Below are 13,314 nucleotides of genomic sequence, written 5' to 3' on the forward strand. Positions count from 1 at the left end.
AATATGATGTTGTAGCTATTAGTGAAACATGGTTGCAGGAGGGGTGTGATTGGCAACTAAATATTCCTGGATTTCGTTGCTTCAGGTATGTTAGAATCGGAGGGGCAAGAGGGAGAGGTGTTGCATTGCTTGTCAGAAAATATTACAGCAGTGCTTTGGCAAGATAGATTAGAGGACTCGTCTAGGGAGGCTATTTGGGTGGAACTGAGGAATGGGAAAGGTGTAATAATGCTTATAGGGATGTATTATAGACCACCTAATGGGGAGCGAGAATTAGAGGAGCAAATTTGTAAGGAGATAGCAGATATTTGTAGTAAGCACAAGGTTGTGATTGTGGGACATTTTAATTTTCCACACATAGACTGGGAAACACATTCTGTAAAAGGGCTGGATGGTTTGGAGTTTGTAAAATGTGTGCAAGATAGTTCTTTGCAGCAATACATAGAGGTTCCAACTAGAGAAGGGGCAGTGTTGGATCCTGTTCGGGAATGAGATAGGTCAGGTGACAGAGGAATGTGTTGGGGAGCACTTCGGGTCCAGTGATCACAATGGCATTAGTTTCAATATAATTATGGAGAAGGATAGGACTGGAATATAATTATGGAGAAGGATAGGACTGGACCCAGGGTTGAGATTTTTGATTGGAGAAAGGCTAACTTTGAGGAGATGCGAAAGGATTTAGGAGTGGATTGGGACAATTTGTTTTATGGGAAGGATGTAATAGAGAAATGGAGGTCATTTAAAGGTGAAATTTTGAGGGTACAGAATCTTTATGCTCCTGTTAGGTTGAAAGGAAAGGTTAAAACTTTGAGAGAGCCATGGTTTTCAAGGGATATTGGAAACTTGGTTTGGAAAAAGAGAGAGATCTACAATAAATATAGGCAACTTGGAGTAAATGAGGTGCTCGAGGAATAAAAAGAATCTTAAGAAAGAAATTAGAAAAGCTAAAAGAAGATACGAGGTTGCTTTTGCAAATAAGGTGAAAATAAATCCAAAGGGTTTCTACGGTTATGTTAATAGCAAAAGGATAGTGAGGGATAAAACTGGTCCCTTAGAGAATCAGAGTGGACGGCTATGTGCGGAGCCAAAAGATATGGGGGAGATTTTGAACAATTTCTTTTCTTTGGTTTTCACTAAGGAGAAGGATATTGAATTGTGTAAGGTAAGGGAAACAAGTAGGGTAGTTATGGAAACTATGATGATTAAAGAAGAGGAAGTACTGGTGCTTTTAAGGAATATAAAAGTGGATAAGTCTCCGGGTCCTGACAGGATATTCCCTAGGACCCTGAGGGAAGTTAGTGTGGAAATAGCAGGGGCTCTGACAGAAATATTTCAAATGTCATTAGAAACGGGGATGGTGCCGAAAGATTGACGTATTGCTCATGTTGTTCCATTGTTTAAAAAGGGTTCTAAGAGTAAACTTAGCAATTATCGGCCTGTGAGTTTGACGTCAGTGGTGGGTAAATTGATGGAAACTATTCTTAGAGATGGTATATATAATTATCTGGATAGACAGGGTCTGATTAGGAACAGTCAACATGGATTTGTGTGTGGAAAGTCATGTTTGACAAATCTTATTAAACTTTTTGAAGAGGTTACCAGGAAAGTTGACGAGAGTAAAGCGGTGGATGTTGACTATATGGACTTCAGTAAGGCCTTTGACAAGGTTCCACACGGAAGGTTAGTTTGGAAGGTTCAATCATTAGGTATTAATACTGAAGTAGTAAAATAGATTCAGCAGTGGCTGGATGGGAGACGCCAGAGATTAATGGTGGATAACTGTTTGTCAGATTGGAGGCCGGTGACTAGCGGCGTGCCTCAGGGATCTGTACTGGGTCCAATGTTGTTTGTCATATATATTAATGATCCGGATGATGGGGTGGTAAATTGGATCAATAAGTATGCAGATGATACTAAGATAGGTGGAGTTGTTGATAATGAAGTAGGTTTTCAAAGCTTACAGAGAGATTTAGGCCAGTTAGAAGAGTGGGCTGAAAGATGGCAGATGGAGTTTAATGCTGGTAAATGTGAGGTGCTACATTTTGGTAGGACTAATCAAAATAGGACATACATGGTAAATGGTAGGGCATTGAAGAATGCAGTAGAACAGAGGGATCTAGGAATAATGGTGCATAGTTCCCTGAAGGTTAGATTAGATTAGATTATGAGGACACACAGTCCTCATTTATTGTCATTTAGTAATGCATGCATTAAGAAATGATACAATGTTCCTCTGGTATGATATCACAGAAACACAAGACAGACCAAGACTAAAAAACTGACAAAACCACATAATTATAACATATAGTTACAATAGTGCAAAGCAATACTGTAATTTGATAAAGAACAGACCATGGGCACGGTAAAAAAAAGTCTCAAGTCCCGATAGCCCCATCATCTCACGCAGACGGTAGAAGGAAGAAAACTCTCCCTGCCATGAGCCTCCAGCACCGCAAACTTGCCGATGCAGCACTCTGGAAACACCCGACCACAGCCGACTCTTGAATCTGTCCGAAAACTTCGAGTCTCCAACCAGCCCTCCAACACCGAGCACCGAGAACCATCTCTGCTGAGCGCTTTGACCGCTGCCCCGGCCGCCAAGCAACAGGCAAAGCCAAGGACTCGGGGCCTTCCCCTCCAGAGATTCTTGATCGCACAGTAGCAGCGGCAGCAAAGCGGGCATTTCAGAAGTTTCTCCAGATGTTCCTCTGTGCTTCTCATGTCTGTCTCCATCAAATCAGGACTGTGCACGGCATCCTGCTTAACAAATACAGATATCATTTACCAGAGAGGCCATGCGTGCTGTGTTGTGCCGCCATCTTCTTCTCCCTCAGATAGATAGGGTGGTGAAGAAAGCTTTTGGTATGCTGGCCTTTATAAATCAGAGTATTGAGTATAGGAGTTGGGATGCAATGTTGAAATTGTACAAGACATTGGTAAGGCCAAATTTGGAGTATTGTGTACAGTTCTGGTCTCCAAGTTATAGGAAAGATGTCAACAAAATAGAGAGAGCACAGAGAAAATTTACTAGAATGTTACCTGGGTTTCATCTCCTAAGTTACAGAGAAAGGTTGAACAAGTTGGGTCTTTATTCTTTGGAGCGTAGAAGGCTGAGGGGGGACTTGATAGAGGTGTTTAAAATGATGAGAGGGATAGATAGAGTTGACGTGGATAGGCTTTTTCCATTGACAGTAGGGGAGATTCAAACAAGAGGACATGAGTTGAGAGTTAAAGGGCAAAAGTTTAGGGGTAACATGAGGGAGAACTTCTTTACTCAGAGAGTGGTAGCTGTGTGGAACGAGCTTCCAGCACAAGTGGTTGAGGCAGGTTCGATGTTGTCGTTTAAAGTTAAAGTTATATATGTACAGGAAAGGAATGGAGGGTTATGGGCTGAGTGCAGGTCGGTGGGACTAGGTGAGAGTAAGAGTTCGGCACGGACTAGAAGGGCAGAGATGGCCTGTTTCTGTGCTGTAATTGTTATATGGTTATAAGAGTCCCTCATTGTTTGTCTGGTTTTCTTTACCGCTCTTATGATGCCTACAATAGTTCAAATGGTTTACTGCTATGTGGATATGACGTTTGGAAAGGCTGTGGCAATACATTTAAGAAATATTAGATAAAGTAGTCCCAATCTTTACGAATAACTATAGATTATCAGTAATAGAAGCCACCAAACAGCATTTAGCAACAACGACATCCATATCAACGATTTTAGTTGGCGCATACAAAAAAGGATGAGATCGATTGCGAATTCCTGAAGTATGTCCTAATGAGATTTATGTGTTGCAATGTCAACATCAAGAGATTACAAAATAAGGAGAAAAACATTTAAGAAACCATGAAGAAACCTGTGTTGCGTGCAAGGGCTGTGGCACCAAGAAACAGGAACCCATGAAATAAAACGAACAAAGACATTTAAGGAAACTTTGGGAAGAAACAAAGGCAAACATGTAACAGGAAGGAAGGATATGCATCAGAACTTATTAATAAAATTAAAGCTATAAACCATTAAAATGATACTAATGGACCACTTTTTATGACACTGGGTCATAACTTGATGGGAAATGTGCCAAATTGCGAACATTTTCCTTGTGTTGCCTGGATGAGCTTATCTGCAATGACTCTCAAGAAGATAAAGCAGCCTGTTTGATTGGCACCTCATCAACCACCCTCAAGCTTCACTCTGCCATAGCTACCACTTGTTCAGTCTGTTAAATGTATTGATGTCACTTGCCAGGCCTACACAAACAGAACCAGTCAAAACCATAATCTTTCTATCACCTAAAAGGGTAACCACAGCAGGTGTGTGGGAGTACTGATATTGTAGGCTAGCCTCCATTTCACACAACCTTCTGATCTGACAATGCATAAACTTTTCTTCATCATCACAGAATAAGAAGCCCTAATTTGCCTCAATGCCAGCACTAAGAACACCTCGAATAGAACTGTGGCAGTTCAATCTGTCTCACCACCAAGTTGTCAAGGGCAGACGAATTTGTGTACTGCTGACGTTGTCAGGAAGACATGGTTTTCTAAATGAAAGCCTTACATAGAATGAAGCAAATTATTTATCTGATTTAAAGTTTCTTTAATTGAAAAGATCTATTAAGAATTATTTTCTCTTTTACAATAATTTTCTCCATGATTTCCACTTACACTGTGACACCTGACACATCTTCTTCTTCCCTCTGTTTTCAGCATTTGTAAGAGATCGTTCCCTCTGCAGCTCTCTATCCGTTCTTTTGTCTCTGTAAAACTCAATCCCCATCTCGCAGCATTTTCGCATGCCACTGCAGGAGATGCAACATCTTATCTTTTCTCTCCTGTCTTCTCATGATTGATGTGCTTCAAGTTATCTTTTCAACCTCAGCAATTACACTTTTTCAAGGTTAAGATTAAACACTGCTGTATTTGTCACCTGTACATTGAAAGATCAAAATGTACAGTGACATGTATCGTTTTGCATCGACAGTCAATGAAGTCTGAGGATTGTGCTGGGAGCAGCCTGCAAGTATCACCATGTTTCTGGCACCAACACAGCATGTCCACAACTCACTGATCCTATCCCTAAACGTACGTCTTTGGAATGTGGGAGAAAACCAAAGCATCCAGAGGAAACCCACATGGTCACAGGGAGAATGTACAAACTCCTTACAGACAGTGGAAGGAAATGTAACCTGATCGGTGATTGCTAGCATTGAAAGGCGATGACCTTTCTGCTATGTTACTGCGCTGCCCAGAGTGATTACTTTGAGCTACTAATCACTTGTTATTTCAATTCTCTATCCACTGGCCACGGTTTGTCCTTCGGCTTTTACACTGTTCCAGGATAGCAAAATGACAGGCCAAATAACTGTATGTCATGTCTTGACTTAGTATGCTACAGCTCACAGGATTGAATATTTAATTCAGCAATTTCAGATTACCTATTTTTCTTATTTTACCAGACCTGGCCAGAGTTGAATATTTCCTACAATTTCTTAATTTCAGGTTTCCAGTGAGGGCAATGTTCTTATCTCACAGTCGCAGCATTGATTTTTTTTTCCTCTTTCCTCTGTCCTTACTCAACCCCTTCCATTAACATCCTCCAATCAATCATTTGCAATTCGCAGGCCTTCTCTGCCTGCTCTGAGTTGGCAGTACCACCATTTTCAGTCTCCTTTGGTCTGCAACCTACTACAGAATACCCTTTGTTTCTCTACCACGGCTCTTCTCTGCAACTTAAAACATATTGGTTTCCTAAATTTGACTGTTTTTGCTGAAAAAAATTATTAGTCATAAAGTTTTATTCTGTGTCTCTCTTCAATGCTCCAGCCTGACTTGTTGATTACTTCAAGCATTTGCTGTTTTTCTTTCCGTTTTAAGCACCTAAAAGCCTTTTCACTTTTTCTCTCTTTGTCTGTCTGTGTTAGGTACTTTTACAATGGCTCCTGTGTCGTTCAAAGAGTAGTTACTGTATATCCAATTCACAATGAAATGCATTGCATCAAGTCAACCCGGCCCCCTGGATGCCCATGGCCTCTGAACATCATTCTCTACTGTATACTCTCATGACTGTGTGGCGGGATTCTGTTCTGACTCTATCTAGATAATGTCACTGTAGTCAGTCATATCTCAAATGGCAGTGATTTGGAGTAAAGGAAGGAGGTAGAGAGCTTAGTAACATGGTGCCATGACATGTACTTTTCCCTCAATGTCAGCAAAACAAAAAGAGCTGGCCATTGCCTCTACGGTGGGGCCAGTACACATGCTCCTGCCTACATCAATAGTGTTGAGATCGAGGGGGCTGTGAACTTCAAGTTTTCAGGAGTGAGCATCACCAATAGCATGCCCACAACCGCGAAGGCATCGCAGTCAAGAAAGTTCACTAGCGCCTCTACTTCCTCAGGAAGCAAAAGAAAATTAGCATGTTCCCTGATTACCCTTACCAATTTTTAGCAATCCACCATAGAAAGCATTCTTTCTTGATGCATAATGGCTTGGTGTGGCAGCTTCACTGCACGCGACCAGAATAAACAGCAGAGAATTGTGGACACCACTCAGCACATCATGGAAATGATCCTCCCCTTCATGGACTCTGTCTATACTTCTCACTGCCTCAGTAAAGCAGCCAGCGTAATCAGATTCCACCCTCCTCGGGTATCCATCTCTTCTCCTGTCTCACATCCAGCAGAAGATACGAAAGCCAAAAGCACGTACTACCAGTCTTAAGGACAGTTTCTACTCCACTGTTATAGGACTATTAAATAATTTCCTAGTCCTGTCCTGATGAAAAGTTTCAGCCTGAAACATGGACTGCTCATTTCCCTTGGTGGATCCTGCATGACTTGCTGAGTTCCTCTAGTATTTTGTGTGTGGTACTCAGTATTCCCACTTCTATTTACCTCAAAGCTGGAGGGAAAAATATGTCTCTACCTTCCAGGACATCAGCACATGACCAGGATTTGTCCAAACACCTTTAGATATGTGTATAACTTTTGTAGGTGTAACGTCAACTCTGGTAATAGTTGGAAAGTCACTGAAAAATACCACATGAAAGGCCAGGCACAGATCTTGGGCTTGGTACTTCTGCAAAGTTCTTCAGCAGCTCTAAACCAAAACAGCCAAAATAGTGAAAAATCCAGGCACTTGGTATATAAAATCTCTCTAGGTGTTACTGCACTAGATTTGCCAACGCTGTATTTCAGTATTAAGGGTCAGATTGTGGGTGGGTATTATTGTGTATGAGTTTGAGGGTTAGATTAGATTAGATTATGAGGACACACGGTCCTCTTTTATTGTCATTTAGTAATGCATGCATTAAGAAATGATACAATTTGTTCCTCCAGAATGATATCACAGAAACACAAGACAAACCAAGACTAAAAAATACTGAGAACAACCACATAATTATAACATATAGTTACAACAGTGCAAACAATACAGTAATTTGATAGAAGAACAGACCATGGGCATGGTAAAAAGTCTCAAAGTCTCTCGGAAGTCCCATCATCTCACGCAGACGGTTGAAGTGAGGAACTCTCCCTGCCATGAGCTTCCAGCGCTGCAAACTTGCCGATGCAGCATCCTGGAAGCACCTGACCACAGTCCGACTCCGAGTCCGTCCGAAAACTTCGAACCTCCGACCAGCTCTCCAACACCGAGCACCGAGCACTATCTCTGTCGAGTGCTTCGACCCCGAGCCCGGCAACAGGCAGTAGGCAAAGCCGAGGATTTGGAGCCTTCCCCTCCAGAGATTCTCGATCGCATTGTAGCAGTGGCAGCGAGCAGGCATTTCAGAAGTTTCTCCAGATGTTCCTCCGTGCTTCTCATGGCTGTCTCCATCAAATCAGGATTGTGCATGGCATCCTACTTCAGAAAATACGGTATCAATTCGGAGAGGCCGCACGCGCTGCATCGCGCCGCCATCTTCTCCTCCTCTCCTCTGAACTGAGGGTTCAGCTTGGAATTGGTTAGTCTCTAGGCACCTATTAAAGATGGCTGGTGAGACCCTTCAACATAGTACGAGAGCCAGTTTTGAGTCAGGCCTTCCACTTGCTATTTGAAAAGTTGAATAGAGATACAGAGTCACAGAGTTAGGCACTTCTTGGTGACCCATGATCCGTGTTGAGTAGGCTTTCAGGACTCAATGTGTGTCTGGGTGACCCTGGAACCAAGTGTTTGCATTGCATTAGGTTGAACACATTACCAATGCTGAATGGTCCTTGAGGACATTGAGGACTCATTGCCAGTGTTGGGGAGTGGGGGCTAAACTACACTCTCACTGGTCACCAGGTCTGCAGCGCGGGCGGGGTGAAGAGATTGGTGGCCATTCCTTTAAAGGAAAATGAACTGCAAGGAACTGGAGTATTTGCTGCAAAGCTTCAGTATTCTCTGTTCTTTCTCCTGGTTTGGAACCTTGTTGCTTGGCCTATCGATTACTTTCATAGCAGAGGATCAACCTTAGTTTAAAGATTCGATTTATAGATGATCTTTATTTGTCACGTGTACATTGAGATACATTCCACTGTTGTCACTTTCGGATTTTGTCTTGCACAGCAATCTTTGCATAATTCTGCAAGCTTGCTCTCATCATTATATGTTTTGTTGTATTTATTATTGCTGTGTATACAGGACTGAAGGTGTTATATTAAAATGCACTCAGTATACAGAATAAGGTAGACGAACTTGCAGCACAGTTACAGATTGGTATGTGGGACATTGTAGGCATCACTGAACCATGGCTGAAAGAAGATTGTAGCTGAGAACTTAATGTCCAAGTATACACATTGCATCGAAATGACCGGCAGGAAGGCAGAGGGAGTGGCATTGCTTTGTTGGTAAAAAGTGAAATCAAATTATTAGGAAGAGGTGACATAGGGTTGGGAAGTGTTGAATCATTGTGGATAGAGCTAAGAAACTGCAAGGTAAAAATACCTTGATGGGAATTGTATACAGACCCCCAAACACTAGTAAGGATGTAGCCTACAAGTTACAATGGGAGACAGAAAATGCACGCCAAAAGGGCAATGTTACAATAGTCATAGGGGACTTCAATAGGCAAGGAGTTTGGGAAAATCAAGTTGGTGCTGGATTCCAGGAGGGTTAAACTCTAGAGAGCCTACGAAATGGCTCTTCAGAACAACTCATGGTTGAGCCCACTAGGGGATCAGCTATTCTGGATTGGGTATTGTGCAATAAACCAGAACTGATTAGAGAACTTAAGGTAAAAGAACATTTAAGATTCAATGATCATAATATAATCGAATTCAACCTGAAATATGAGAAGAAGAGGAAAAGTCAGATGTATCAGTATTACAGTGGAGTAAAGGGAATTACAGAGGCATGACAGAGGTGTTGGCCAGAACTGATTGGAAAAGAACACTGGCAGGGTTGACGGCAGAGCAGCAATGGCTGGAATTTCTGGAAGCAATTTGGAAGGCACAGTATATATACATCCCAAAGAGGAAGAATTATTCTAAAGGAAAGATGACGCAACTGTGGCTAACAAGAGTCAAAGACAATAGGAAAGCCAAAGAGAAGGCATATAATAGAGCAAAAATTAAAGGGAAATTAGATAGGGGAGCATTTAGATACCAAAAGAAAACAACTAAACGGTTATTAAGATAGTCAACCCTTTCATTTCTTCTACCAAAGTGCATGACCATACACATCCCGACACTGCATTCCATCTGCCATTTCTTTGCCCATTCTCATTATCCATTCGTCCTTCTGTGTCCCCTCTACTTCCTCAAAACTACCTGCCTCTCCACTTATCTTTATACTGTCTGCAAACTTTGCATCAAAACTATTAATTCCATGATCCAAATCATTGATATGTAATGTAAAAAGAATCGGTCCCAACACTGACCCCCGTGGAACACCACTAGTCACCGGCCACCAACCAGAAGAGACTCCCTTTATTCCCACTCTTTGCATCCTGCCAATCAGCCACTGCTTTATCCATGCTAGAATCTTTCCTGTAATATCATGGGCTCATAGTTTGTTAAGCAGCCTCATGTGTGGCACCTTGCAAAAAGTCTTCTGAAAATCCAAGTACACAACATCAGCTGATCCTCCTTTGTCTACCTTGCTTGTTATTTCTTCAGAGAATTGCAACAATTTTCCTTGAGGAAACTATGCTGACTACAGCTGTTTTATCAATGCTGCAACTGTGAGATAAGAGCATTGCCCTCACTGGAAACCTGAAATATGAAATTGTAGGAAATATTCAACTCTGGCCAGGTCTGGTAAAATAAGAAAAATAGGTAATCTGAAATTGCTGAATTAAATATTCAATCCTGTGAGCTGTAACATACCAAGTCAAGACATGACGTACAGTTATTTGACCTGTCATTATGCTATCCTGGAACAGTGTAAAAGCCGAAGGACAAACCGTGGCCATTGGATAGAGAATTGAAATAACAAGTGATTAGTAGCTCAAAGTAGTCACTCTGGGCAGCGCAGTAACATAGCAGTTAAGGTCATCGTCTTTCAATGCTAGCAATCACCGATCAGGTTACATTTCCTTCCACTGTCTATAAGGAGTTTGTACATTCTCCCTGTGACCATGTGGGTTTCCTCTGGATGCTTTGGTTTTCTCCCACATTCCAAAGACGTACGTTTAGGGATAGGATCAGTGAGTTGTGGACATGCTGTGCTGGTGCCAGAAACATGGTGATACTTGCAGGCTGCTCCCAGCACAATCCTCAGACTGCATTGATTGTTGATGCAAAACGATACATGTCACTGTATATTTTGATGTTTCAATGTACAGGTGACAAATAAAGCAGTGTTTAATCTTAACCTTGGAAAAGTGTAATTGCTGAGGTTGAAAAGATAACTTGAAGCACATCAATCATGAGAAGACAGGGGCATGGGAAAACGCTGCGAGATGGGGATTGAGTTTTATAAGAGACAAAAGAACGGATAGAGAGCTGCAGAGGGAACGATCTCTTACAAATGCTGAAAACAGAGGGAAGAGGAAGATGTGTCTAGTGTCACGGTGTTGGTGGAAATCATGGAGAAAATTATTAAAGGGAAAATAATTGTTTTGCTTAATAGATCTTTCCAATTAAAGAAATCAAAATCAGAATTAAATCAGATAAATAATTTGCTTCATTCTATGTAAGGCTTTCAATTCGAAAACCGTGTCTTCCTGCCAACGTCAGCGGTACACAAATTCGTCTGCCCTTGACAACTTGGTGGTGAGACAGATTGAACTGCCACAGTTCTATTCGAGGTGTTCTTAGTGCTGGCATTGAGGCAAATTAGGGCTTCTTATTCTGTGATGTTGAAGAAAAGTTTATGCATTGTCAGATCAGAAGGTTGTGTGAAATGGAGGCTAGCCTACAATATCAGTACTCGTTTGTGTAGGCCTGGCAAGTGACATCAATACATTTAACAGACTGAACAAGTGGTAGCTATGGCAGAGTGAAGCTTGAGGGTGGTTGATGAGGTGCCAATCAAACAGGCTGCTTTATCTTCTTGAGAGTCATTGCAGATAAGCTCATCCAGGCAACACAGAAAAATGTTCACAATTTGGCACATTTCCCATCAAGTTATGACCCAGTGTCATAAAAAATGGTCCATTAGTATCATTTTAATGGTTTATATCTTTAATTTTATTAATAAGTTCTGATGCATATCCTTCCTTCCTGTTACATGTTTGCCTTTGTTTCTTCCCAAAGTTACCTTAAATGTCTTTGTTCGTTTTATTTCACGGGTTCCTGTTTCTTGGTGCCACAGCCCTTGCACGCAACACAGGTTTCTTCATGGTTTCTTAAATGTTTTTCTCCTTATTTTGTAATCTCTTGATGTTGACATTGCAACACATAAATCTCATTAGGACATACTTCAGGAATTCGCAATCGATCTCATCCTTTTTTGTATGCGCCAACTAAAATCGTTGATATGGATGTCGTTGTTGCTAAATGCTGTTTGGTGGCTTCTATTACTGATAATCTATAGTTATTCGTAAAGATTGGGACTACTTTATCTAATATTTCTCAAATGTATTGCCACAGCCTTTCCAAATGTCATATCCACGTAGCAGTAAACCATTTGAAGTTTTGCAGGCATCATAAGAGCGGTAAAGAAAACTAGACAAACAATGAGAGACTTTTCCATCCTTCACACTCTACTTCTCTTCTAAAATATTTTATTGGTGCAGGTTGTGTAATGCAAACTGATTAAAAGCCTACTGCATAGACCAATGAATATCCAAACTTAAATTTTCACTGAATACTCTGCCCCAGAATATCTAGCTCCTTTTTTTCCACACCAATATCTGTGATGTCTGAGTTTGACACTGTCCTAAAGATTTGATTTCTTTTTTACCAACAGAGCCACCCCATCCATTCTGCCTACCTGCCTATCCTTTTGATACAATGTGTATCCTTGGATGTTGAGCTCCCAATTGTAATCTTCTTTCAGCCACAACTCAGTGATGTCCACAACGTCATACCTGCCAATCTCTAAATGCACAACAAGATCATCTACCTTATTCTGTATACTGTGTCATTCAAATATGACACATTCACTCCTGTATTCATCATCTTTCTCAACTTTGACTCAAAGAAAATAAAAACATAGAAAATAGGTGCAGGAGTAGGCCATTTGGCCCTTCGAGCCTGCACCGCCATTCAGTATGATCATGGCTGATCATCCAACTCAGAACCCTGTACCAGCCTTCCCTCCATACCCCCTGATCCCTTTAGCCACAAGGGCCATATCTAACTCCCTCTTAAATATACCCAATGAACTGGCCTCAACTGTTTCCTGTGGCAGAGAATTCCACAGATTCACCACTCTCTGTGTGAGGAAGTTTTTCCTAATCTCAGTCCTAAAAGGCTTCCCCTTTATCCTCAAACTGTGACCCCTCGTTCTGGACTTCTCCAACATTGGGAACAATCTTCCTGCATCTAGCCTGTCCATTTTATATGTTTCAATAAGATGCCCCCTCAATCTTCTAAATTCCAACGAATATAAGCCTAGTCAATCCAGTCATTCATCATATGAAAGTCCTGCCATCCCAGGAATCAATCTGGTGAACCTTCTTTGTACTCCCTCTATGGCAAGGATGTCTTTCCTCAGATTAGGGGACCAAAACTGCACACAATACTCCAGGTGTGGTCTCACCAAGGCCTTGTACAACTGCAGTAGTACCTCCCTGCTCCTGCACTCGAATCCTCTTGCTACGAATGCCAGCATACCATTCGCCTTTTTCACCGCCTGCTGTACCTGTTTGCCCACTTTCAATGACTGGTGTATAATGACACCGAGGTCTTGTTGCACCTCCCCTTTTCCTAATTGGCCACCATTCAGATAATAATC

At 41.6% G+C, this 13,314-nt stretch overlaps 1 protein-coding gene across 1 annotated transcript in view; it reads right to left on the reverse strand.

The window, feature by feature from the left end:
• Nucleotides 1–2,274: 2,274 nt before the first annotated feature.
• Nucleotides 2,275–13,314, reverse strand: part of LOC140195003 (interleukin-6 receptor subunit beta-like) — a 135,462-nt gene continuing 124,422 nt past the window's right edge. Inside the window, exon 16 of the mRNA XM_072252545.1 lies at nucleotides 2,275–2,757. Within this exon, the coding sequence (XP_072108646.1) occupies nucleotides 2,395–2,757 (363 nt within the window). The 3' untranslated portion in view covers nucleotides 2,275–2,394. The remainder of the gene's footprint in view (nucleotides 2,758–13,314) is intronic.

Source organism: Mobula birostris, chromosome 3 (assembly GCF_030028105.1).
Source record: "Mobula birostris isolate sMobBir1 chromosome 3, sMobBir1.hap1, whole genome shotgun sequence".
Lineage (NCBI taxonomy): Eukaryota > Metazoa > Chordata > Chondrichthyes > Myliobatiformes > Myliobatidae > Mobula > Mobula birostris.